This window comes from Hylobates moloch, unplaced genomic scaffold, assembly GCF_009828535.3.
Source record: "Hylobates moloch isolate HMO894 unplaced genomic scaffold, HMol_V3 SCAFFOLD_17, whole genome shotgun sequence".
Lineage (NCBI taxonomy): Eukaryota > Metazoa > Chordata > Mammalia > Primates > Hylobatidae > Hylobates > Hylobates moloch.
Window position 1 is genome coordinate 83,458,569 of NW_026652292.1, and position 24,030 is coordinate 83,482,598.

Genomic DNA, 24,030 nt, shown 5'->3' on the forward strand with positions numbered 1-24,030 from the left:
GCAATCTCCACTTACTGCAACCTCGGCCTCCTGGGTTCAAGCGATTCTCCTGCCTCAGCCTCCCAAGTAGCTGGGATTACAGGCGTGTGCCACCATACCCGGCTAATTTTGTACTTTTAGTAGAGATAGGGCTTCTCCATGTTGGTCAGGCTGGTCTCAAACTCCTGACCTCAGGTGATCCGCCTGCCTCGGCCTCCCAAAGTGCTGGGATTACAGGCGTGAGCCACTGAGCCCAGCCTACCTAAGTATTGATGGAAATGTATCTGCAGGCACAGCCTGGGCAGGCCTGGCAAGATGGCCTGGTGAGCGCTGGACCCAGGTTCTTCGTGTGCAGCTCCTGGCGTGCCCTTGGTCAGGAGAGGCTGCTGCCAAGGCAGGATGGGGGTACAGCGCTATGGCCTGGGAACACCCACACTCACAGAGATGCCCGGGGGCACTCACCCCACGTACTGTGGCCTGGGAACACCCACACTCACAGAGACGCCCGGGGGCACTCACCCCACGTACTGTGGCCTGGGAACACCCACACTCACAGAGACGCCCGGGGCACTCACCCCATGTACTATGGCCTGGGAAGGCCCGCACTCACCCGATGTACTGCAGGGGGTGGCTCTGGTGGATCACGATCCTGCAGGTGGGGCAGGTGTTGTTCTCCTCCAGGTACTTCACCAGGCAGCTCCTGCAGACTGTCATCAAAGCACAGGTGTGTTAGGAGAGAGTCTAGAGCCAGGGCGCCCACCCCACCCATGTGCTCCACTGAACACGGGCATCTCTGAGCTCATTTTTGTGCAGATGCTCACTGCTGTCCTCCTTGTGGCTCTTGGCTTCTGAAAGGAAACATCTTGCCATTCTGGTCTCAGAAGCAATGAGACGGTTTTAACTGCCCCGTCAATGGGCCTCCTCAAAGAGGCAGGGTTAGGAATTAAGTGGGAAGAAAAACTTATATGATGCTCAAAGGTGAGAGAGCTGTGGGTCATCAGAACATGGGCTAAAACAGAGAATTTTACAACACTTTGTCCCAAAACATGACAGTGTCTTCTATGTACAACTGGATAAAATCAAATGAAAATAACCTAACATAAAATATGATAACCAATATCTAAAAATACGATTAAAGTTAAAGTCAAAATTCTATCAAATTGGCAAATATTTTCTAAAGTGAGAAATACACAAGCATCACTTGTGTTCTAAGTGTACACTTCATTTTAAAGATCCTGTTTAAACAAAATGCTCCTCAGCCATCAAGAGACGCACACAGCGGTTGTCCATACCAGCAGGGCCACCAGCCATGGGGCCTCATGTTAGCATAAGAGCCGAGCCTCAGCCTGACGGATGGCACCTGCCCATCAGCTGTAGCCACACTTAGAGAAACACTCAGGTCCAGCCCTAGTCGTGAGTCCTCTAACACCAAAGCACACACTCATCAGGCGTGAGGAACACACTGGCAGGTTCCCCTTCGAAGGATTTAGGGAACTCCTTTGGAGATCTGGAAACTGCCGGCAGTGAGAGCTGTGTTACAGCGGCTACTGGCCTTGCTGCTCGGCAGGAGGAACGTGGGGTCTCTCCTGTGTTTCGCTCTCCTAAGTGAGGCCTCATCTGCTCTGAAACCACCCACAGGACCTTTAGTGTGAAATGTCTTTTCTGACTTATTTTCAAGACCGTCTCTGCGCCTGGTCCTGGGTCCTGCTTTCGTCTGGGCTTGAGCTAAAAGCGTGTGGTAACACAAGAGCCAAGGTTCTGAAGAGCACAGAGCTGGGAAGGGCGCGCCCTCCCTGGGTGGCGCGGGCGGGGCACGTACAGGTGTGCAGACACTCGGTCACCGTGGTGGCGTCGATGAGGTACCCGCTGCACAGGCGGCAGGTGATGTGGGCGTTGATGTCCCACAGCTTGATCTTCCTGGTCAACATCTTTGGCTTCTGCAAGAGAAAACGCGATTAACACCTGAAACTCTTCCGTGCCTTTCATGCTTGGCTGAGCTCTGACGGCCGCCCCAGGGAGAACAGCTCAGGCCCTGAGGCCCGGGCGGCAGGAGCCTTTTGGGCTCACGGGGTCCCAGGCTCCCATGTGCAGGGCACGGTCAGCAATCCAGTGTCTGCGTGCACTGGGACAAGCCCACCTTTTCAAAAGCCCCCGGCTCCCCCAGCACTGGCTTCTCTCTGTGCCCAACACCCCCTCCTCTCCTCCCGCAGTGAGGACTGAGGAGGGTCCATAAAGCTGCAGAGAGGCAGGATCCCCGGGCCGTCTGTCTTCTGTGAAAGCCGAGGGAGCAGGAGGAGCCCGCGAAGGCAGAGCTGCCGGATGGGATGAGGATGGGCAGGCTCTGGGCACCTGGACCCTCTGCGGCTCACAGCGCGTCCCTTGGGCCCAGTTTAGAGTCTGGGCTGTGTGCTCATACCCCCTCCTCCCCATTCACTTCCGGGCCAGCGCAGCTTCCACAGTGTCTCCTGAGGCTGTGTCTCCCAGAGCCTGAGGGAGCACGGGGCAGGGGTGGAGGCAGCACGCGGCAGGGGCCCCACCCTACCCTCACAGGGTGGGCACAATGCCAGGCCACAGTGGCTGGCAGAGGCCTTGCCTTGAGAGCTGCCGCAGCCGCTCTGCTCACCCACCAGACCTGCGCCTTCAGGGAGGTGACCCCCGATGTCACCGCACGACGGCCAGCAGAGCCTGGTGATTTGCTTCTGTGCTTGAGGCAAGAGAGCAGGGCCGCTCCGCGTGTGGAGGCTGGCGGGGACTCGGGGTGGCCAGGGTGCACCCCACTACTAGGAGTTTGCTCCCCACACCTTTCACCAGGGGAGCAGCAGGAACGAGTTTCCCTCAGTGGGGACGGAAAGCTGCCAACCCAAACTGCTGCATGCGTGACACCACTTCTGTCATCACCGCCACCAAGAGGCCCAGCCTGGAGCTCTCTGCTGAGCCCCACATTGCCTGCTGCAGGCGCGGGCCTGGGCGTCCAGCTGCCGTCCCACGAAGCAGCTGAGAGCTGGGCTCATCCAGGGGCCACATGTTTGCGGGTGAGGCCTGTCCCCGACCACTCTGCCACCACCTTCACACCTAGGGTCCTCACCAGGTCACAGAGACTTCCAAAGTCAAATCCTCCCCTCCTCCTCCCTGTGGGGCTGATGCATACTGAGGACACGGGAGCCTGCCCAAGAAGGGAGAGGGAGGGCAGGGCAGGGGAGGGGAGGGGAGGGGAGGGGAGGGGCGGGCCCTGCCTCGCGCCCTGAGGACCACGCTCACCCGGGAGGGGAGGGGGAGCACCTGTGCTCCCTGAAGACCACTCCCACCAGGGAGGGGAGGGAGAGCCCCCCCACCCCGTACCTGAGGACCACGCCCACTGGGGAGGGGAGGGGGAGCCCCGCCCTATGACCCTGAGGACCACGCCCACCAGGGAGGGGAGGGGAGGGGGAGCCCCGCCCTATGACCCTGAGGACCACACCCACCAGGGAGGGGAGGGGAGCCCCGCCCTATGACCCTGAGGACCACGCCCACCTGGGAGGGGAAAGAGCACCCGGGATGGGAGAGAGAGCCCTGCCCTGCGCCCCTGAGGACCTCCCTGCTGGGTGCTAGTCGACTGCCTCACAACTCACTGGGCTGAGGCCCCAGGCTCGGCCCCCATGCAGCACTGCTCCTCCGCAACACGCCGTCACCCAAGTGAACCAGTGACGGAAGGAGACCAGCCCTCTGCACCCCGCACTGCCATGGAGGCCTGGGCCCCCCATAGCTGGCTGGACCTTGGACTCTCACGGGAGGGGCCAGGAAAACTCGGCAGTGAACCGTGAACGCTGCATCGTGTCCTGACCAGCCAGCTACTCATGATCGCCGGCCCTCCCCACAACCAGCAACAGGGCAGGGCAAGGAGTCAGCAGGACCCCCTCGGGGGGCGTGGGCCTCACCTCCGCTAGACGTCCACGTGTCCGTCCCTCTGCCGGGGCATGGAGGCTTCAGGCCAGCACTTCCACGCGACGCTGCCTCCTGGCTCCGCACGCGGGCTCGCTTCTGCACCCTCCTTCTGGCCCTGGCTCTTTTTCCATTTTCTAGCACAGAAACGGCACCTGTTAGTTCACTTCGCCTCATGGATGTGTGACTGCCACAACTTCGCCATTCCTACCAGAACTTGCAACCAAGCCCTACCGAGCAAACGGCGGAATGGGGTCAATCAGAAGTACTGACCGGGAGTAAAGCTAAGGACCCACGCACGGCTCCAGCCTGTCCTCAGAGCCTGCGTTTTAGAGGCACTGCAAGGAATGGCGACCACATGCACAAAGCATGGTCCCGGCGGAGTCCGGCAGTTCACAGGCGCGGAAAGAGAAGGGCAGTCGGCCTGCGCGCGCTTACCTGAGCACCACGCCTGGTGTCCCTGCTACATTGTGATGCCTGCGGAGAAAAAGCACAACAGGGTTACCCATCGGCCGCAGGTGGACGACCCCCACCCCACCCGCGGTGCCAAGCCTGGCTCGGTTACACTGGTCTGTTCCGTGCTTAAAATAACCAAAAGTTCTTCAGGGACAGTGAAGAACAGGCTCTACCCGGGAGACACGGGCTGGTCTCGGTGCCTGTCGGGCGTCTCTGAGGCCCAGACCCAAGGCATCGGAGACAGCAGGCGTGGGCACGCGGCCCACGGGGGTGGGGGGGCACCTGGGGGCCCCATCATGCTGTTTTGGGCCCAAGAAGGCAGGATGTGGGTCTGTGGAAGCCCCCCGGAGGAGGGGTGAATTTCAGGGGTGATCTGGGGAAATGCAGGGCCTCAGAGGCAAGGCAGTGACGGCCGGCTGCGCGACGCAGCCACAAGATGCCCGCAATTTTGCTGCTGTGCACAGGGCACCGTGTTCCCTCCCAGTCACAGATCTGCCTGCACCTCGCAGATGTGCACCAAGGGTCCCGGTGTGGGCACTGAGCCTGGTGTTGGGCTCGGTGGGAATGAGGACAGGGAGGGCACCTGGGGCCCCAGACAGGCAGGGAGGGGCGGGGGAGGGACACGGTCCCCACCTGGGACCAGGAGACCACCTAGGGACCCTGCGTCTGGGACAGGGCATCAGGGTGACTGCCATGCTGGGAGTGCTTCCCCGGGAACCTCGGTGGCCTCCCCCACGTTCCTGTCTGAGTTGGGGAAAAGGGTGGCTGGAGTCAGACTGGGGAAAGTGGAGGCCTGGGATGACGTACAGTGTCTGTGGCTTTAGTGATAGAGATTAAATACTTTCATGCTCTTCATTTTCTACCCCATTTGTATCATTTCTACTCTTCCGGTTTCCCATAACTGCACTTTTTATTAACTAATCTTTGAAGCTTAGTTAACTTTTATATAAAAAGGGAGGAAGAAGGGAAAGAGTATAGTCTTCCCAGGCAAATATAAGGGGAGATCAGCAGGCGTTTCTGAGGCACTTGAGTTAGGGAGAAGAGAAACAAGATGACGAGAATGAAGCCAGCCTCAAAGCCAGGCTTCCAGAATATTCTGCAACACTGGGGGCTTCCACATCTCCCTGCCCAACAGCACGGCTGCTGACCACACATGGCGTGGAGCACCTGAACTGTGGCTTGTGGGCCTGAAGGATCTCATTATAATTATTATTATTTCTTTTTTTTTTTTTGAGGCAGGCTCTTGCTCTGCCACCCAGGCTGGAGTGCAGTGGTGCCATCTCGGCTCACTGCAGCCCTGACCTCCTGGGCCTGAGCAATCCTCCCGCCTCAGCCTCCTGAGTAGCTGGGATTACAGGCAGGCACCACCACACCTGGCTAATTTTTGTCTTTTTAGTAGAGACAGGGTCTCGGTCTGTTATCCAGGCTGGCTGCGAACTCCTGGGCTCAAGTGATCCTCCCGCCTCAGCCTCCCCAAGTGCTGAGATTACAGGTGTGAGCCACTGTGCGCAGCCCAATTTTTTTTTTTGTTTTTTTTGTTTTTGAGATGGAGTCTCGCTCTGTCACCCAGGCTGGGGTGCAGTGGTGCCATCTCGGCTCACTGTGACCTCCACTTCCCAGGTTCAAGCGATTCTTGTGCCTCAGCCTTCCAAGTAGCTGGGATTATAGACGCCCGCCACCACGCCCAGCTAACTTTTGTATTTTTAGTGGAGATGGGGTTTCACCATGTTGCCCAGGCTGGTCTCGAACTCCTGGCCTCCAGTGATTCACCCACCTCAGCCTCCCAAAGTGCTGGGATTACAGGCGTCAGCCACCACACCCGGCCAACTGAATGAATTTTTAATTATATTTAGTTTTAATTAAACTGTGGCCAGTGGTTCCTGTGTTGGCTGGCACTGCTGGCGGCTCCTGACAGGAGTTCTTGGACTTCAGTGAAAACACAGACACAGACCTTGGAGCCAGCGTTCTAATGAAGGAAGACAATAACTAACAAACAGGTCAATTATTTACTATGTTAGAAGGTGACAAACACAGCCATCCCTTGGTATCTGTGGGGGACTAGTTCCAGGACGCCGCTCTAATACCAAAATCCACAGGTGCTCAAGTTCCAGACGTGAAGTGGTGTTGAGTCTGCACAGAAGCTGTGCACGCCACCCCCCATGCACTCTACGCCATCCCCAGATTACTTACAACACTTAACATGCTGTAAACACTATGTCAATAGTTGTTCTACTGTATTTTTAAGATGTGCATTATTGTTATTGTTGTATTGTTGTTTTTTATTGTTTTGGTTCCCAAACATTTTCAATCTGTGTTGACTGGACCCATGGATCCGGGGGAGCTGGCCGTGCACTGTTAAACCGGGTGCACCTAAAGCAGGTGACATCTGAGCACGGACAGGATATGATGAACTTGACCCTAATAAAACAAAGTTTACGTGAAACTGGTAAGTTCCTAGAACAGTAATTCACCAGCATTGAGACTGGCAGAGAAAACCCAGGAAGTTCCAGAACCTGCAGGGAGCCAGGTCCATGGCCAGAAAGTCCCTTCTAACACAGCATCAGGCCCTGGAGGGATGCAGGTGGTTTCACCAGACGCTCAGGGCACAAATAATTCAGTCTCAAACTCTTCTCAGAGAACTAAACGGAGCCTTTTTCCAACTCACGCTATGAGCCTGACAGAACCAGGCACTGACAATGGCAGATGGAACTCAACATTAACCTCACCAGAAAACATAGAGATGAAAATCCAAAAAAAAAGGTTAGTCATCCTTTTTAAGCAATATACAAAAAGATAATCATTCTTGACAAACTCAGAGTCTTAGAAAACAAAGTGGGCTTAATACCTATGGGAAAAAGATATAATTTATGACAAAAGATACAAGGAGAAAAATCACATGATCTTCCCAGCAGGTGCATAAAAATCATTTGACAAAATCATTGTCCATTCGTGATTTAAAAAAAAACAAAACTCAGCCAGGCATAGTGGCTCATGCCTGTAATCCCAGCACTTTGAGAAGCCGAGGCTGGCAGATCATGAGGTCAGGAGATGGAGACCATTCTGGCTAACACAGTGAAACTCTGTCTCTACTAAAAATACAAAAAATTAGCCGGGCGTGGTGGCAGGTGCCTGTAGTCCCAGCTACTTGGGAGGCTGAGGCAGGAGAATCGCTTGAACCTGGGAGGCGGAGCTTGCAGTGAGCCAAGATCACGCCACTGCACTCCACCCTGGACGACAGAGTGAGACTCCGTCTCAAAAACAAACAAACACAAAACTCTTAGCAAATTAAGAAGAGAAGGAAATACCTTTAACCAAATACATTTTCTGTTGAAGACACTCAGCTGGGTGTGCAGTGGCTCATGCCTATAATCCGAGCACTTTGGGAGGCCAAGGCAGGTGGATCACATGAGATCAGGAGTTCGAGACCAGCCTGGCCAACATGGTGAAACCCTGTCTCTACCAAAATTACAAAAAATTAGCTGGGCGTGGTAGCAGGCGCCTGTGGTCCCAGCTACTCAGGAGGCTGAGGCAGGAGAATCACTTGAACCTGGGAGGTGGAGGCTGTAGTGAGCTGAGGTCACGGCACTGCACTCCAGCCTGGGTGACAGAGTGAGACTCCATCTCAAAAAAAAAAAAAAAAGACATGGCCGGGCGCAGTGGCTCATGCCTATAATCCCAGCACTTTGGGAGGCTGAGGCGGGCAGATCCCCTGAGGTCGGGAGTTCGAGACCAGCCTGACGAACATAGAGAAACCCCGTCTCTAGTAAAAATACAAAAACCAGCCGGACATGGTGGCACATGCCTGTAATCCCAGCTACTCGGGAGGCTGAGACAGGAGAATCGCTTGAACCTGGGAGGTGGAGATGGCAGTAAGTCGAGATCGCACCTTGCACTCCAACCTGGGGAATAAGAGTGAAACTCCATCTCAAAAAAAAAAAAAAAAAAAAAAAGACACTCGCTAACACACACATCCTCTCAAAGTCTTATACAAGAATGTTCAAAGCAGCCCTTTTCCTAACAGCCCCAAACTGCAAACAACCACCTAGTCCATCAGAAGGCGGATGATAAACACAGCGTAACCCCTCCCCACGCAGACGCGGCTCAGCAGTGAGAGTGAACAACGCAGGTGCCCACGATCCCACGGGGGAGAGGGGCAGACGCAGGAGCGCACACACGTTCCCACGCGCCACGCAATTCCAGAACAACAGCAAGTCTCGTGGGAGGACGCAGGCGGGACGCACACAGTCCAGGCAGGGCATGGACTGGCCACAGAGGGGCCTGAGGGAGGCCTGCGAGGACCGAGCTCTGGGCCAGCACTGCCGGTGAGCCCATGAGACTGGACAGGTGGTGAAAAGTCCCCAAACTGCACAATAAAACTGGTGAATTTTAGTGTGTATCTTACAATTAAAAACACACACCACAAACATCATTCCTGTGGTGAAATTAGAAAAAAAAAAGCCAAACTCTCAGCTTGTATTGCACCATCCCACCCCGAAAATAACTAGGGCCGGGTGGGTGAGGACACTGGAAAAGGCGACCGTGAACCTTTGGAGGTTGCTAAGGAGGGTATCGTCACGATCGTGGATGAGGAAAAGATTTACGACACAGAAAACAAAACTGACCGTGAAGGAAATGCAAAGTCAAAGACGAGCACCCTGAGTTATCCAAAAGCGCCACGGAGAAAAAACGCCCCGGCCTGAGGGAAATTTCGGCAGTGCCTCCAGGGCCGCAGCCTAGACCAGGGCCTGGCCGCCGTGGCCTGGCCGTGCCCCGCGGGCTGTGTGAGCGGGTTTGCCAGCCCCTGCAGGGCCTGCTCCCAGCACACAGCGCTGCTCGTTGGCGGGAGGCCCAAGGCTGCATGATATTCACCATCTGCTCCGTCACAGGGTTTGCCAGCCCCACTCCAGCCAACAGAGAGCTTCACAAAAGAGAAATTTCAAATAAGCATGTTTTAAATGCTCAGCTGTATCAGTAAACTGGAAAATGCACATTAAAAACCCGACGAGATGGCTGCTGACCCCGGCGTGCAGGAGCCATGGCTGCAGTGCCACACAGCCCAGGTGCGCACCCGCGAGACCATTCCTGCCCGCCAGCCCATCCCACCCGCGGCTGCCCGCTGCTGGTGGCCTGTTTCACTTCCATGGACACACGGTGGACGGGGCTGATCCTAACCATAGCTGGGAAGAGGCTGGACGACCTGAGGGTTAATCGGAGCCACAGAGAGCCTGGCGGAGAGTGGCCCCGGGGCTCCTGAGATGGGGAGGCCAGTGAGGGGCCGGCTGGGGAAACTGAGGTGGCTCCGGGAGGCTCCGTCATCATCTGTGGTCACCTGCTGGGGGACCTGGGGACGAGCACTGAGGTTGGATAGGAGGGGCAGCGACTCGGGATTCCCCTGGGCAAATAAGGGCAGAACCCACAGCAGCCCTCGGCAGCCCACGGAGCCACAGCACAGCGCCCACAGCAGCCCTCGGCAGCCCACAGAGCCACAGCGCAGAACCCACAGCAGCCCTCGGCAGCCCACAGAGCCACCGCAAAACCCACAGCAGCCCTCAGCAGCCACAGGGCCACAGCGCAGAGCCCACAGCAGCCCTCAGCAGCCCACGGAGCCACAGCACAGAGTCCACGCAGCCCACGGAGCCACAGCGCAGAACCCACGGCAGCCCTAGGCAGCCCACGGAGCCACGGCACAGAGCCCGTTCCTACTCCCTCCTCACATGGACACAGCTCCACCATGCACTGGGTCAGATGGTCCCATGGGCCCCACAACCCCTCAGGGCCGCTGCCCCTCCTCCCAGCAGCCTACACACCCCACGTCTAATCCACAACTTCTCATTAGGTCTTAATTTATCATTTCTTGATATGCAGAAATGTAAACGAAAGCTTAAAGCTGGAAACAGAACTTCCCATGATTGCCACAGCTCCACATGTACATTCCTCACAGCGCGGCCAATGGTTTGCAATACGCGCTTCACACAGCCTCTGACGCGGAGAAACAGGAGCTGAAATACGAGTTCTCATCAAAACCAACCACAGAAGCGCAGGCTCTGGTGGCCTCAACAGTGTGGGAAGCGCCCGCCTGTGCCCGCATCTGCCCGCCTGCCGCACCCGCGGTGTCACCAGGCCGGTTTCAGATCCCAAACTGCCTACTTCTCTCAGTGTGCACAACTATTGGTATGTATAAAGGCAGATTTATCAACACTAAGACAGTAATTTCTTTGCTTTTTTTTTTGAGACAAAGTCTTGCTCTGTCACTAGGCTGGAGTGCAGTGGTGTGATCTCAGCTCAATGCAACTTCTGCCTTCTGGATTCAAGCACTTCTGCCTCAGCCTCCCATATAGCTGGGACTACAGGCGTGCACCACCACACCCAGATAATTTTTTTTCTTTTTTTTTGAGACGGAGTCTCGCTCTGTTGCCCAGGCTGGAGTGCAGTGGTGCGATCTCGGCTCACTGCAAGCTCCACCTCCCAGGTTCACGCCATTCTACTGCCTCAGCCTCCTGAGTACCCAGCTAATTTTTTGTATTTTTAGTAGAGATGGGGGTTTCACCATGTTGGCCAGGCTGGTCTCAACTCCTGACCTCAGGATCTGCTCACCAAGGCGTCCCAAAGCGCTGGGATTACAGATGTGAGCCACCATGGCCGGCCAAGAATAATTTCTAACAAAACACCTGGAGTATTTTATGAAGTAAATAAAGACAGACCTTGAACTGGCAGCTGCCACCCCACCCAGTCCAGAGCACGGCCTCCGCCTTCTGGTCCGCGGCCCCCACGGCACCGCTGTCCACCAGGGTGTTCCGTGGAGCTTCACCTTCCCCGCCTGCGCGGTCGGCTGTGGCGGCCCGCAGGACTGAGCCCCTGACCTGGCCGGCGTGGCCGAGGATGGACTCGGGTGTGGAAAAGCCTCCGGGGCCTTTGCTGTAGCCCCTGAGCCTCCGTCACCCACTTCCCTGTCTCCCGCAGCCGATCCCACCTCTTCACTCTCGTCCCAAGGCCACATGGGCCTGACCACCCCCAGGGCTCCGCGCCCCCTCCCAGCTGACAACCACCATCTGCCCTGAGTCTGTCTGCCGGGGCTCTGCCATTGGGCCCTGAAGTTCTCAAACTGACCAGAACATTCCTTGACTGTTAACAGCAGCTGCTGTGCCTGACGCTTGCAGTCCTGGGCAGACAGCAGCCCCCATCGTCCTCACAGCTGCTGGGGAGGGGAGCGTGGCCCAGAGACCCCTGGATCCCTGGACGCCCCACGCGCCTCCTCCCTCTGCTGACTCCACTCTGCCCTGTCCCCGGCTCCCCATGGAGACCACAGGCCTTCTGGGGAGCCATCTAGCCTGGGGTGCCGTGGGGCCTGACGCGTCACAGACCAGACTTGGATCACAGGGGGCGTCGCACTCCAGCCCCTCCTGGCCTCACACAGGCCCCTGTGCTGTCCTTCAGGCCTGGGCTGCCCGCTCAGGTCTCAGCTCCATCCCCATCTAGCCAGCAGCCTCCGCTCCTGCGTCCTGAGGGTCTTCTAGGAATCTGCCCTACAAGGCCCCCTCACTTGGGGCTGAGGACCCTGCCCCACACAACCAGACTGAAGGGGCCCCTGCACCGTCTGGAACCCTCTGTCTTTCCCGGTCAGACTCACAAGCTCCATGTCCACACAGCTCTCACTTCCACAGAGCCCCATCTCTCCTTCCCTGGGGGTGCAAAGCCCACCCCCTCCTCTGGTCTGCCTGGGCTAACCCTCTGGGCACCCCACTCTGGTCACCCACCTTCTTCTGCTTCCCGAGGGCATCTTCCAGATCTTTTTCCACCTCCCTCCTCTCAGTGATCACACCCAGGGCCAGCCCCTCCAGGTGCCACTTCTAGCCTCCGAAATGCACCCTCCTCTCCCCGGTGGACCTCAAGGTCAGGTGGCTCCATGGCTCCCGGCAACTGCAGGGCTAGGAGCCTTCAGAAATGCACAGGGAACATAGCTCTCACCACACTTTTCAGACACATCCCGGCATGGACAGCAATGACGTGAGTGTGGACCCGGTGTGGACAGCGATGACGTGAGTGTGGACCCAGCGCGGGCGGCAATGACTGAGTGTGGACCCGGTGCAGACGCAGCCCCGACGTGAATGCTTCAGAATGTCTCTGATGCCTCAGTGTGGCATATGCCTTCCTCTCCACCCAGCTCAGCCACCCCCAAAACACCCCGCAGGCCAGCCAGGCGGCTGTCTGGGGCGGCCTCCGGCTCCTGTCATTTAGCTGCCGGACGCTGGGAGGAGTTGCTGTTCCGAGTCCCGCCTGCAGCACACAGCCGTCTGGATAACACAGTGGCTTTTGCTTTTTTGTTTTGCAGTAAAAGTCACATACACACGTATTCAGTATGATGTGCAAAGCAAAGGATGATATTAAGGAAAAACGTTATCATCCTGAACACTCAGAGGCAGCGGCCGTTCTCCGCCTAAGGACGTGTCCGTGTCTGTGGGTGTGTCCTTAGATAACACTGCATACGCATAGATGCTGCTGTCACACAGATGCCGTCCCACGCCCCGTGTGTCCTGCACTACGCGATGTGCTCTGATGCAGTTTCTGCAACGAAGGAGCTGCCATGGGCCTCTCCACGTCCACACGCAGAGCCACCCAACCCACCCACCTCCCACAGGCCTCTCCCCACACCCACACGCAGCAACACACGTCCACCCGTCTCCCGCGGGCCTCTCTCCATGCTCACACGCAGAGCCACCCATCCACCCGTCTCCCACGCGCCTCTCTCCACACCCACACGCAGAGCCACCCATCTCCCTAAGGGTCCTACAGGCCCTGGGGCCTGCGTTCAGCAGCCCCACTCACCGGGGGCTTCTCTGTCCTGTGAGGGGAGTCCTGGGGGGCAGGGTGACCCCCAGTGAGTGCACTCTGCCCTCGCCCCGCCTCGCCCGCAGCCTCCTAGGGCACCGACTCCCTCTCTCCTCCGCTCTCCACCCCGGCGCCCTCTGCAGCCTGGACGCCTCAGCCCCCTGCCCCGTCTGGCTGACTGCCCAGCCCAGCCTTCCTCTGGAGGGCTCTGCCAGGAGGAAGAGCCGGCATCATAAGCCCATGACTGGGGCACATTTTCTTCTGCCACCCACATCTTAGGACAGCCTTGAAGTTTCCGTTGTTTGTGAGTCAGTTTTGCTGAGTTATGGAACTTTCCAGAAAACAGCTCCTGAGATTCACAGGCACAGAGCTGCAGGCGTGTCCTGTGCCGGCATGGAACAGCCTCACCGGGGAACCCTGAGAATCAGGGCCCGCACTGTTGTAATGGGGCAGTGAGGTTGGTTTCACAAACACCCATGAAATCGTCACCACCGCTCGACAGGCAGTGTTCCCTCCCCAGTGTCCTCAGCCTCGCGGGTGCCCAGCCCCAGTGGGAGGGGTGGCGCCACATGGAGTCCCGTCTGCTCCACGCCTCCCGTTTGAGCTCCTGCTGCCCATGGGGTCATCCTCTCCTCCTTGCCGTCCTCGGCCACTCCCTGGACCATGCCAGAGCTCCTGTCCAAGTGGTGAAACCCACCCAGGACAGCCTTCTCCAAGCCACCCTCCCACTAATTCACCCTCCAGACAAGTCTGAGCAGTATCTTAGAGACAGAAATCTGACATGTCCTCCTGACAGCAGAGCCGGGCCTCTCACCCTCTGCTTCCCATGCCAGTGCGGTCACATTGGAACCACATCCATTCACGTCGGGGCTGCGTCCATGCCGGGTCCACACTCACATCAGCGCCCGTCCACACTAGGTACACACGCACGTCATTGACCACCCACGCCGGGTCCACACGCACGTCATTGACCGTCCACGTGGGGTCCTGTTCATGTCGGGGCTGTGTCCACGTCAGCCTTGCCCTCCTCCCAGCCATGCACAAGGCTCCCTGGCAGGAGGCCCTACCCACTCACGGATGGGCCAGCTCCTGTCCACCTGACAAGAGACCCTGCACCTCTCTGGACGGGCAGCCCCACCTCCCGGAGCTGAAACCACTCTGCTGCCCTCCCTTGTGGCACTCTGTCCTTCCGCAGTCACCCTCCCCAGCGACGCACGGGCGCTCCCTCCCGTACAGTCACTCTCCCCAGCGGCGCGCGGGTGCTCCTCCCAGTCACCCTCCTCAGTGACACATGGGTTCTGTGTGCGGCCTGGCCCCCTCAAGCACGGCACACTCTGGCAGCAGGGCCACATCGGCGTCCTCATGAGGGGACAGCACGTCCAGGGCTGTCACTCAGGAGGGAAAGGCCATCCAGTTGATGCGAGAGGCACCCCTGCCTTCGCCGATGGGCTCTGCAAAACCTGTTTTCATTTATTTTCACACAAAAATGACCAAACTGCTGAAACTGGCCCCACAGATGCCCCCAACCCAACACTAGCTGTTCACAACACTGTTAACTGCACCACAGCTACGATCCCGGATGGACTCTCGTTCCCATCGTCCGGAGAGTCCCTCCCTGTGTGATGCGGCCCCGACGCTCCGACTGCCAAGGGAGGAGCTGGGCTGGGGTCCCTTCATGCCCTTGGCATCACTGCAGCAGCGACAGCACACGGACAAGGCCCAGCCAGGCCACTGGATGCCTCCAGCTTCATGTCTCCGCACCTGGTTCACTTGTGGCCTTTCCACGACTGGCCTGACCCCAAACGCCCTGCCTGCACCGCCCTGCACCGTCCTGCCCCTCCAGCTCCGCTGCAGCCCTCAGCACCTGCCAAACTCACACACCGTCCCTTCTCCACCTCCCTATGGCGTAAACGCCTTGCTCCTGTTCCCTGACGGGACCCCGCATTGTAGCTGCACCACAGACACACACAGCTCCCTCGCCAACCTATGCGGAGGACACAGGACCTGGGGAGGCGGCTCACAGCAGCCAGGGAGGAACAGACACAAACCACTCTCCGGTGCCACCATGTCCCTGAGCTGCGCCTGGCGAGAAGACAGTCCAGGCACCGAGGGTTCTCATCAACCTCGTGCGGACACACAGAACCACACCAAGCACTCTCTGCTCCTTCCTGCTACAGACGAGCCAGATTAGGAGGAAAAGGGAACTTTACATGGTTCTCTGCACGGCTATGTCACCCTAAAAGTTTTTTTTAAGAAAATGAAAAACAGCCAGGCGAGGTGGCTCACACCTGTAATCCCAGCACTTTCGGAGGCCGAGGCAGGCAGATCACAAGATCAGGAGTTCGAGACCAGCCTGACCAACATGGTGAAACCCCGTCTCTACTAAAAATACAAAAAATAGCCGGGCATGGTGGCACGTGCCTGTAGTCCCAGCTACTCAGGAGGCTGAGGCAGGAGAATTGCTTGAACCTGTATAGCAGAGGTTGCACTGAGCCGAGATCATGCCATTGCACTCCAGCCTGGGTGACAGCGCAAGACTCTATCTCAAGCCGGGCGCGGTGGCTCAAGCCTGTAATCCCAGCACTTTGGGAGGCTGAGGCGGGCGGATCACGAGGTCAGGAGATCGAGACCATCCTGGCTAACACGGTGAAACCCCGTCTCTACTAAAAACACAAAAAAAAATTAGCCGGGCGTGTTGGCGGGCGCCTGTATTCCCAGCTACTCGGGAGGCTGAGGCAGGAGAATGGCGTGAACCCAGGAGGTGGAGGTTGCGGTGAGCCGAGATCGCGCCACTGCACTCCAGCCTGGGGGACAGAGAAAGACTCCGTCTCAAAAAAAAAAAAAAAGACTCTATCTCAAAAAAAAAAAGAAAAAAGAGAGAAAAAGAAAATGAAAACCAATGATACAACATGACAGCTGTCTGAATTTAATTCTCAAAAGGGTCTGTGACTCGAAAGACAGTAAGCATCCCTGCTCCATCTCTGGCCAGCCAGGAACTGACTCCAGGCAGTAAAGTCGCTTCCCCCATGGCCCAGCCCCTACCGTGGCCACAAAGCTCTGAGGGCCACGGGCTCCTGCCCACACCTGTGACATCGAGCCCCCAGCCTGGTCCTTGACTCCTAGACCTGCTCAGGGTGTTGCCTGCATTAGAGCAGCTGGGCCCCCAACTCCCAGCCAGAGGCAGCCGACACCAACTCCGTGGACCGCGGTGCTGTGGGGGCCACACACAGAGCACAGCGCTCACACGGACAGGGCTGAGACCGGACAGGCCTCACTGTTGGGCTGACATTTCTCAGTAGCTGGGATTACAGGTGCACACCAGCTCTCATTTTTTAAATTAAGTGTTTATACAAATATTTGAGTTCATACAAAGACCTGAGGTACATTCACTAAGGTGGGACCCCAGATGAGAGTCACTACCAGCCTCAGAGTGTAGCTCAGTGACATCCCCCTCAACCCAGGCCCCGCAGGCCTGCAGCCGTCCAGGAGGCCCAGGCAGGTTACACCCGGGGAGCTCGGGGGCGCTTCAGCAGTCCGGCCCCCAGCGCCGCCCCCAGGGCTACCCCACAGACCCCCCGACTCCACGTTTCCACTCCAGGCACCTCAGCCCAACCCTGCCTTGAACTCCCATCCAGACGTCTGACGGCTGCACGTTGGTGGGCGGCCGGCCATGTCCATTGGGACTTTCCTGCCCTGACCTCCTCTGACAGCCTTGCACCCCAGGGAGCCCCAGACACCTCTGAGCCACCCGTGCCTCCCTCACACTGGGCCCCCCTAGAAACCAATCTGCTGTGCCTTGAAGGACACCCGGCACCCACACAGCACCCTCACCTCTGCCATACCAGGCCCCACTGACCTCAACGCAGCACCCACAGGGTACCCGAACACACAAGCCGGAGTGGATGCAGAGGCTCCTCAGGGCCATCAAGGTCAGGCCCTGGCCCTGCCATCAGCTCACACCTCCCTCTGCCCCGCCGTGTGGACTCCTCACTCACCGCAGGACGTTCTTGGCCCTCCCGCTCAGGGCGCCCCGTGTCCAGAACACGCCCTCCTGCACTTTATCAAGCCTCTTCTCAATGTCATCTCAGGGATGCTGCAGAGACCACCTTGTGTGAAAGTAAGCACACACAGCCGGGCGCAGGGCTCACACCTGTAATCCCAGCACTTTGGAAGGCCAAGGCGGGCAGATCCCGAGGTCAGGAGCTCGAGAGCAGCTTGGCCAATACAGCGAAACCCCGTCGCTACTAAAAATACAAAAATTAGCTGGGTGTGGTGGCAGGCACCTGCAGTCCCAGCTACTCAGGACGCTGAGACGGGAGAATCACTTGAACCCAGGAGGTGGAGGTTGCAATGAGCCGAGACTGCGCCACTGCACTCCAGCCTGAGTGACAAAGCAAAACTGTGGGGAAAAAAAAAGCACGCATGTGCAAGCCCAAGCACACACAGCACACACATGCACACCCCCCATACATGCATGCACACGCACCCACACATGCACACACATCCACATGCACACACAGGCGCACACACGTGCACACACACCCATGCATGCACGCACACCCACGCATGCACACACAGGCGCAACATGCACATGTGCCCACGTGTGCACGCACGGCAGGGCTCTAAGCTTACAATTTACTGACTTATTTTGTTCCCTGCCCATCTCCCTATGTCAGCCTTGTGCCTGGCGATGTTAAAATTCAGGAGAAGGACTCGATGATGAAGTTGAGAAAATCTTCCCAAAAAATAGAAAAAGACAGGACATGGGAGAGGAAAGTTCCAACATCCCATTAACAGGTTTTGTAGAAAGAAGAGAGAAAAGTGAGAGAAGGAGCTTTGAATGATACTTTAATTTTATTTCCTCAGCAGGGTAACCAGCACACAGGCCTTGTATCATTCTCCATCAGTCTCCAGGCCTGCGGCAGGCCGTCTTCACCTCAGAGGCTGAAACAATCCCTCACGGGCATGGCCCGCCGGAATGAAGGGCCACAGAGCACCGCACACAGCCACCCCTGACTACCGGGCCTCAGGGCACAGAGGGCCCGCAGCTCCCCAGGGCAGAAGCCCCACAAAGGACTGGGGTTCAGTGTCCGGCTTCGCAACGGCAACACTGAATTCTACAAGTCAAAGACACCATCCTCCCAGAGCTCTGAAGAAAACGACCCTCCACACAGAATTCCCTGCCCAGCCACTCGACTACTCAGGATGAAAAGAAGCGAAGGCGGTTCCAGAGGTCTCAGGAAGACTGCGTTCCAATGTTCACTCAGAAAATCCCTGCCGAACACCTTTCTGCACCAGGCGGTGTTGGCGGCGCTGGTACCACTCCAGCTCGGCCACTGCCCACTGCAATCAGGCTTGAGCTGGGACTAGCACAAGAGTGGCCAGGGAGTTATGACTCAGGAAAAATACACCTACCGCAAGGAAGAAGAGGGATGGACTGTGCGGGGAGACCCAGCCGAGGAGGGTGAGGCTGCGAAGACAGCAGGCAACCCCAGACAGAGGTGAGAGGGCCAGAGACAGAGGCGACAACAGGGGCCCAAAGGACCACCAGGAGGTGGCTGGAGAATGAGGCCCTCAGACAGGAGGACACGAACAGAGGCCAAGGGGGGTGGGGGCTGTGAGCTGACTCTCAAGGAGGTACAGCTGGAGACGGTAAAGCCCGACACCACCGAGAAAGAAGAGGCAAGGTCAGAACGCAACTAACGGTGTCTACAGGGTCCCAGCACCGACGTCCAATTCTCACATTCAGTGTCCACAGGGTCGCAGCACCGACACCCAGTTCTCATCCTCAGTGTCCACGGGGTCCCAGCACCGACACCCAGTTCTCACCCTCAGTGTCTACAGGGTCCCAGCACCGACGTCCAATTCTCACATTCAGTGTCCACAGGGTCCCAGCACCGACACCCAGTTCTAACCCTCAGTGTCTACAGGGTCCCAGCACCGACACCCAGTTCTAACCCTCGGTGTCTACAGGGTCCCAGCACCGACGCCCAGTTCTGTTACTCACATACTGACCCACGGACTGCTGAAAAGGGACTTTTGAAGCTGTAATTAAGGTCCCAAATAAGCTACCTGAAAATCGGGAGTGCCCAGGTGTGCGTGACCTAGTGAGAAGCATCCCTCCAGAGCAGCTTTCTCCAGCTGAGACTGAAGAGGACGTCAGGGGCCATGTCTCCGCTGGCCTGGTAGAAGGCAGTGGGGTGGGAAGGACGCGAGCCTGGTCCGAGGACAGGGAGACAAGACCTCCAGCACCCGGGGGTCTCACCTGGCATGGTCAGAAGGGCCAGGACCTCCAGGGCAAGGCCAGGCCCTGGCTGACTCTGGTTCAGGAAAACATGGAGACATTCTCAAGACAGCTGGGAAGAGGTAAGGCAGCCTGAAAATCAGGCAACGCCGTGAGGTAGGCGCCACCGTCCTAGGTGCACAGTGGGGCTGCAGCTGTGTGGGGTCCTCCCCTCGTTATTGCTCTCAGGTGGGGCTCACCTTCCCAGCAAGGCTCCTGTCCGGAGCCGCTCACAGGTGAGTCCAGGACGTACTGAGAGAAGGAGAGGAAGCAAACGCGGCCGAACGGCCACGAGTGGGTCTGGGCGGTAGAGGGTGCTGTCCTGGTCTGTTCAGGCGGCTGCGACCGAAGCACCCTATACCGAGCAGCTGACAAACCACAGAACGCACTTCTCAGTTCTGCAGGCTGCGAGTCCAGAATCAAGGCGCTGGCCAATTTGGGGGCTGGTGGGGTCAGAGTCCTCACAGGCAGTGCCTTCCCTCGTGTCTTCGATGACAGAAAGGGCGCTGGTCCCAGTCATCAGGGCAGAGCCTCCTGAGGGCCCCACGCCTGACACCATCACCTTGGGGGTTAGGGTACCCCATGGATTCTGGGGGACACAGACGTTCGGACCACAGCAAGTGCTCACTGTATAATTTTCTCCATTTTTCTGTATTGTGACTTTTTTTCTTAAAAATTTGGGTAAAAAAGTAAATTAAAATCACTTAACATTTAAAAAATTTTAAGGTGAGCCCTCGTGGCCCCCACATTCCAATGGTGACTGCCCTGTGCGCCCTCTGCCGTGCCGGGCTCACACTGCGAAATAAGCACAGCTTTTATGGTCTGATTCCAGGGCAGCATCAGGAATCCAACAAGTTCATACTCATGCCGCCTCAGAACGGCTCCACACAGCATCTGTGAGGATCAGCTTCCGGTTACTGTTTATTGAGCATCTAATACGGGCCACGCCCTGATCAAGAACCTGGAAATCTAACAGCTCACAAGACCTAGACAGGAGACGCAGCCACAAAGTCATAGCCTCCCACGAGGCCACATAGGATCCATGAGGCCACAGCCCCCACCAGGCCACACAGGACCCACAAGGCACATAGGATCCACAAGGCCACAGGCCCCAGGAGGCCACACAGGACCCACCAGGCCACAGCCCCCACCAGGCCACAGCCCCCATGAGGCCCACAGGCCCCCAACAAGGCCATATAGCCCCCATGAGGCCCACAGCTCCCACGAGGCCCACAGCCCCCCTGAGCCACACAGCCCCCATGAGGCCCACAGCTCCCACGAGGCCCACAGGCCCCCAACAAGGCCGCACAGCCCCCACGAGGCCCATAGGCCCCCAACAAGGCCGTACAACCCCCACGAGGCCCACAGCTCCCACGAGGCCCACAGGCCCCCAACAAGGCCGTACAGCCCCCACAAGGCCCACAGGCCCCCAACAAGGCCGTACAGCCCCCACAAGGCCCACAGGCCCCCAACAAGGCCGTACAGCCCCCACGAGGCCCACAGCTCCCACGAGGCCCACAGCCCCCATAAGACCCACGAGGCCAACAGGACCCATGGATTAGAGGGAGTTTCAAGGAGATCTGCAGACAGATTTCCTCTCTTTGCATCTATTTCTTATTAAACATCTGGAATTTGCTATTAATGTAGCAAAGCCCAGCAAATATCAATGAATCTGGAAAAAAAAAAAAAAAAACAAGCCAACAAATCCACTCTCTAAATGTATCTAAATATTAGAGTTTATTGGCCGGGCGCCGTGGCTCACGCCTGTAATCCCAGCACTTTGGGAGGCTGAGGCGGGCGGATCATGAGGTCAGAAGTTTGAGACCAGCCCGGCCAACACGGCAAAACCCCGTCTCTACTAAAAATACAAAAACTTAGCTGGGCGTGGTGGTGGGCGCCTGTAATCCCAGCTACTTAGGGAGCTGAGGCAGGAGCATCGCTTGAATCAGGAGGCGGAGGTTGCAGTGAGCCGAGATTGCACCACTGCACTCCAGTCTGGGCTACAAGAGCTAAACTCCATCTCAAAACAAACAAACAAACAAAAATATTAGAGTTTATCTTTAAAAAAGCAAGTCAATATAACAACAGGTTGCAGGACTGTTTTCTAGAGAGTATTAGTTCCTATCAATTGGAGTTTTAACTTAGTGGATAATTCTACAAAAATGCACCTCGGCAACATTCACTATTGTTCTTTGTCATTTGGCATTTGCGTAATTCAGTTCTGTTGGGGGAGAAACGTGGCAGATCTGGAAAGATAGTTTTGTTTTTCTTAAGGCCTCACATTTTTAAAATTCCATGATAAACTATCAATGTATAAAATTAAAAATAATTTCAATGTTTGAAGCACAATGATTTGTACCATATTTTTGCAATATTAACAGCAAATATCATAATAAAAAATAGATAAGCAATAGGAAACTGTCCCTAAACCTCACTATATTTCAATGGTAAAAGAAAAATTACATTTTCTTTTTTTTTTTTACCTTTTATTTTTTTCGAGACAGAGTCTCACTCTGTCGCCCAGTCTGGAGTGCAGTGGTGCAATCTTAGATCACTGCAAACTCTGCCTCCCGGGTTCAAGCGATTCTCCTGCCTTAGCCTCCCGAGTAGCTGGGATTACAGGTGCCCACCACCATGCCTAGCTATTTTTTGTAGAAAAATTACACACGCCTGCCTAATTCTGTAGAAAAATTACATTTTCAAATTCTAACCATAAACCAAAAATAAGGCTGCAAACAAAATAAATCCTGCCATTTAATAAAGAGTAACAGCATACACCAAAACAAGACTCACTTTATAATCCAAATCAAAAAACCCAAGTAAACAATTCTAGCCCATGGCAATGGGCCCCTGCCGCACCCTGCAGCTCCTCGATTTTGCCACAGAACGGCTGTGGTCTAGAGAGCCGCGTGGTGGGAGGGGCGGCTGAGGTCTCCAGAGTCCAGGACAGGTCTCCTTCCCGGCCCTAGCTCCAGCCCAGAACCGGAGGGAGGCATGGGGTCCAGCTCCCTGTGGAGCGGAGGGTGTGGGCTGGGAGCAGAGACTCTGGCTCGCAGAAGTGCCTGGACCCTGGAGCTAAGTCCTCACACAGGTCAAATGTCCAACATGGTCAGGGTCTCACGTCTCCTACAGCATTTTTATGAAGTCACAAATAACTGCGTGCGCAAGGTCTACCGTAACCGGTAAAAACATTTCCCCCATATATTTAAAATGGTTTAGGAAAACTTAACAGAAGTCGGTTGATAATTTCTGGAACAAAATCACTGGCAGGAAGAAAATGAGGGGATTCTGAGAACAGCAAAAATCCTTGCACTTGAAGCTGTCGGAAAGGATTTGACATCAGTGACACACACCTTGTAATTTAATTTGTGGGGGTCTTATGGCTTCCTACTGGTATGCCAAATTGCAAGTTAATTCCTAAGAATCTGTTCTATCTGTAATTTATCTTCTTTTACATATCACAAATATCTCAATCATGATGGTGACATCGGAGAAACCCACACCAATTAGAGACAGCTGAATGGTCACATCCTCATCTTAACACGTCACTCCACATGCAATCGCTGATTTACTTACAGGATTCTCTCCAGTGCCCTGACAGGTGCCAGGCTCACAGCACTACTGCACTGGGCAGGCTTTAAGGTGTTCCAGTGACCCCACCTGCCCATCGTATGCTCACCGTTTTGGAGTCCCCTCCCCTCAAGTGTGTAGGGGCCGAACGACTCTTGGCAAAAGTGGTAGAATGTCACTCCACAAAGACTGGGACGTCCTTCCTGTCCCTCTCTGGCTTGGCTTGGGCTCCCTCGGAGCTGCCCTATAGAGGAAGGAACTGAGGTCTCCAGCCCACAGTCACGTGACGCAGCCTGGATGCAGACCCTCCCCAGTTCAGCCTTCAGAGGAGACACAACCCCAGATGGGAGGTCCCTGAGCCAGAGCCCACCTGGACTCCCGACCCACAGAAATAGTAAGATACTATCAGACTGCTGGTTTAAGGCAGGGGTTCTGGGGTACTCTGCCACACAGCAATATATAAATAATACAACCACTCAGCACGGCCACACCTCTAAAAACCTGGGAACCAGACAGCACAGAGCCAAACAAACCTGAACACTCAGCTTCCCAAGCCTCTTCCACAATTTCACAAAGCAAATGAAGTTTAAAAAACAGTAAAGGATATGTCAAAAGAGCAAATCAGAAGGAAGTGTTGAGTAAAAAGGTCCCTGGCGGTTACACTGGGCCAGTAAGAGCTTCTAGGTCCAGGCTGACCACGTGGGGACACAATGTGGCTGACACTGAGTACCCCGAAATGTTAAGCTGAAAACCTAACACGGTTTTCTCCTAAGTAACCAAGAAGTGAAGCTGTGGCAAAGATGAAATCCCGAACCATCGAATTCAGTGTCTCTCTTGGGAGTCTAGATAGCTCAGTTTCAGGGTTACACCTCATTGTACTGCCCAACTTCCAGGCAAGCCCGCACGCCTAATCCGAGGGGATGACTCTGAAGAGCGACCCTGCCTTTCATTCATTTGTTCATGGATCATTCACTCTTGCCTTTCATCCATCTGTTCGT

At 56.1% G+C, this 24,030-nt stretch overlaps 1 protein-coding gene across 1 annotated transcript in view; it reads right to left on the reverse strand.

Annotated features, from left to right (window-relative positions):
* Window positions 1-24,030, reverse strand: part of PCGF3 (polycomb group ring finger 3) — a 59,145-nt gene that overhangs the window by 32,602 nt on the left and 2,513 nt on the right. Inside the window, 5 exon segments of the mRNA XM_032135294.1 lie at window positions 590-686; window positions 1,799-1,916; window positions 3,065-3,142; window positions 3,894-4,034; window positions 4,336-4,374. Coding sequence (XP_031991185.1) covers window positions 590-686; window positions 1,799-1,916; window positions 3,065-3,142; window positions 3,894-4,031 — 431 coding nt within the window. The 5' untranslated portion in view covers window positions 4,032-4,034; window positions 4,336-4,374.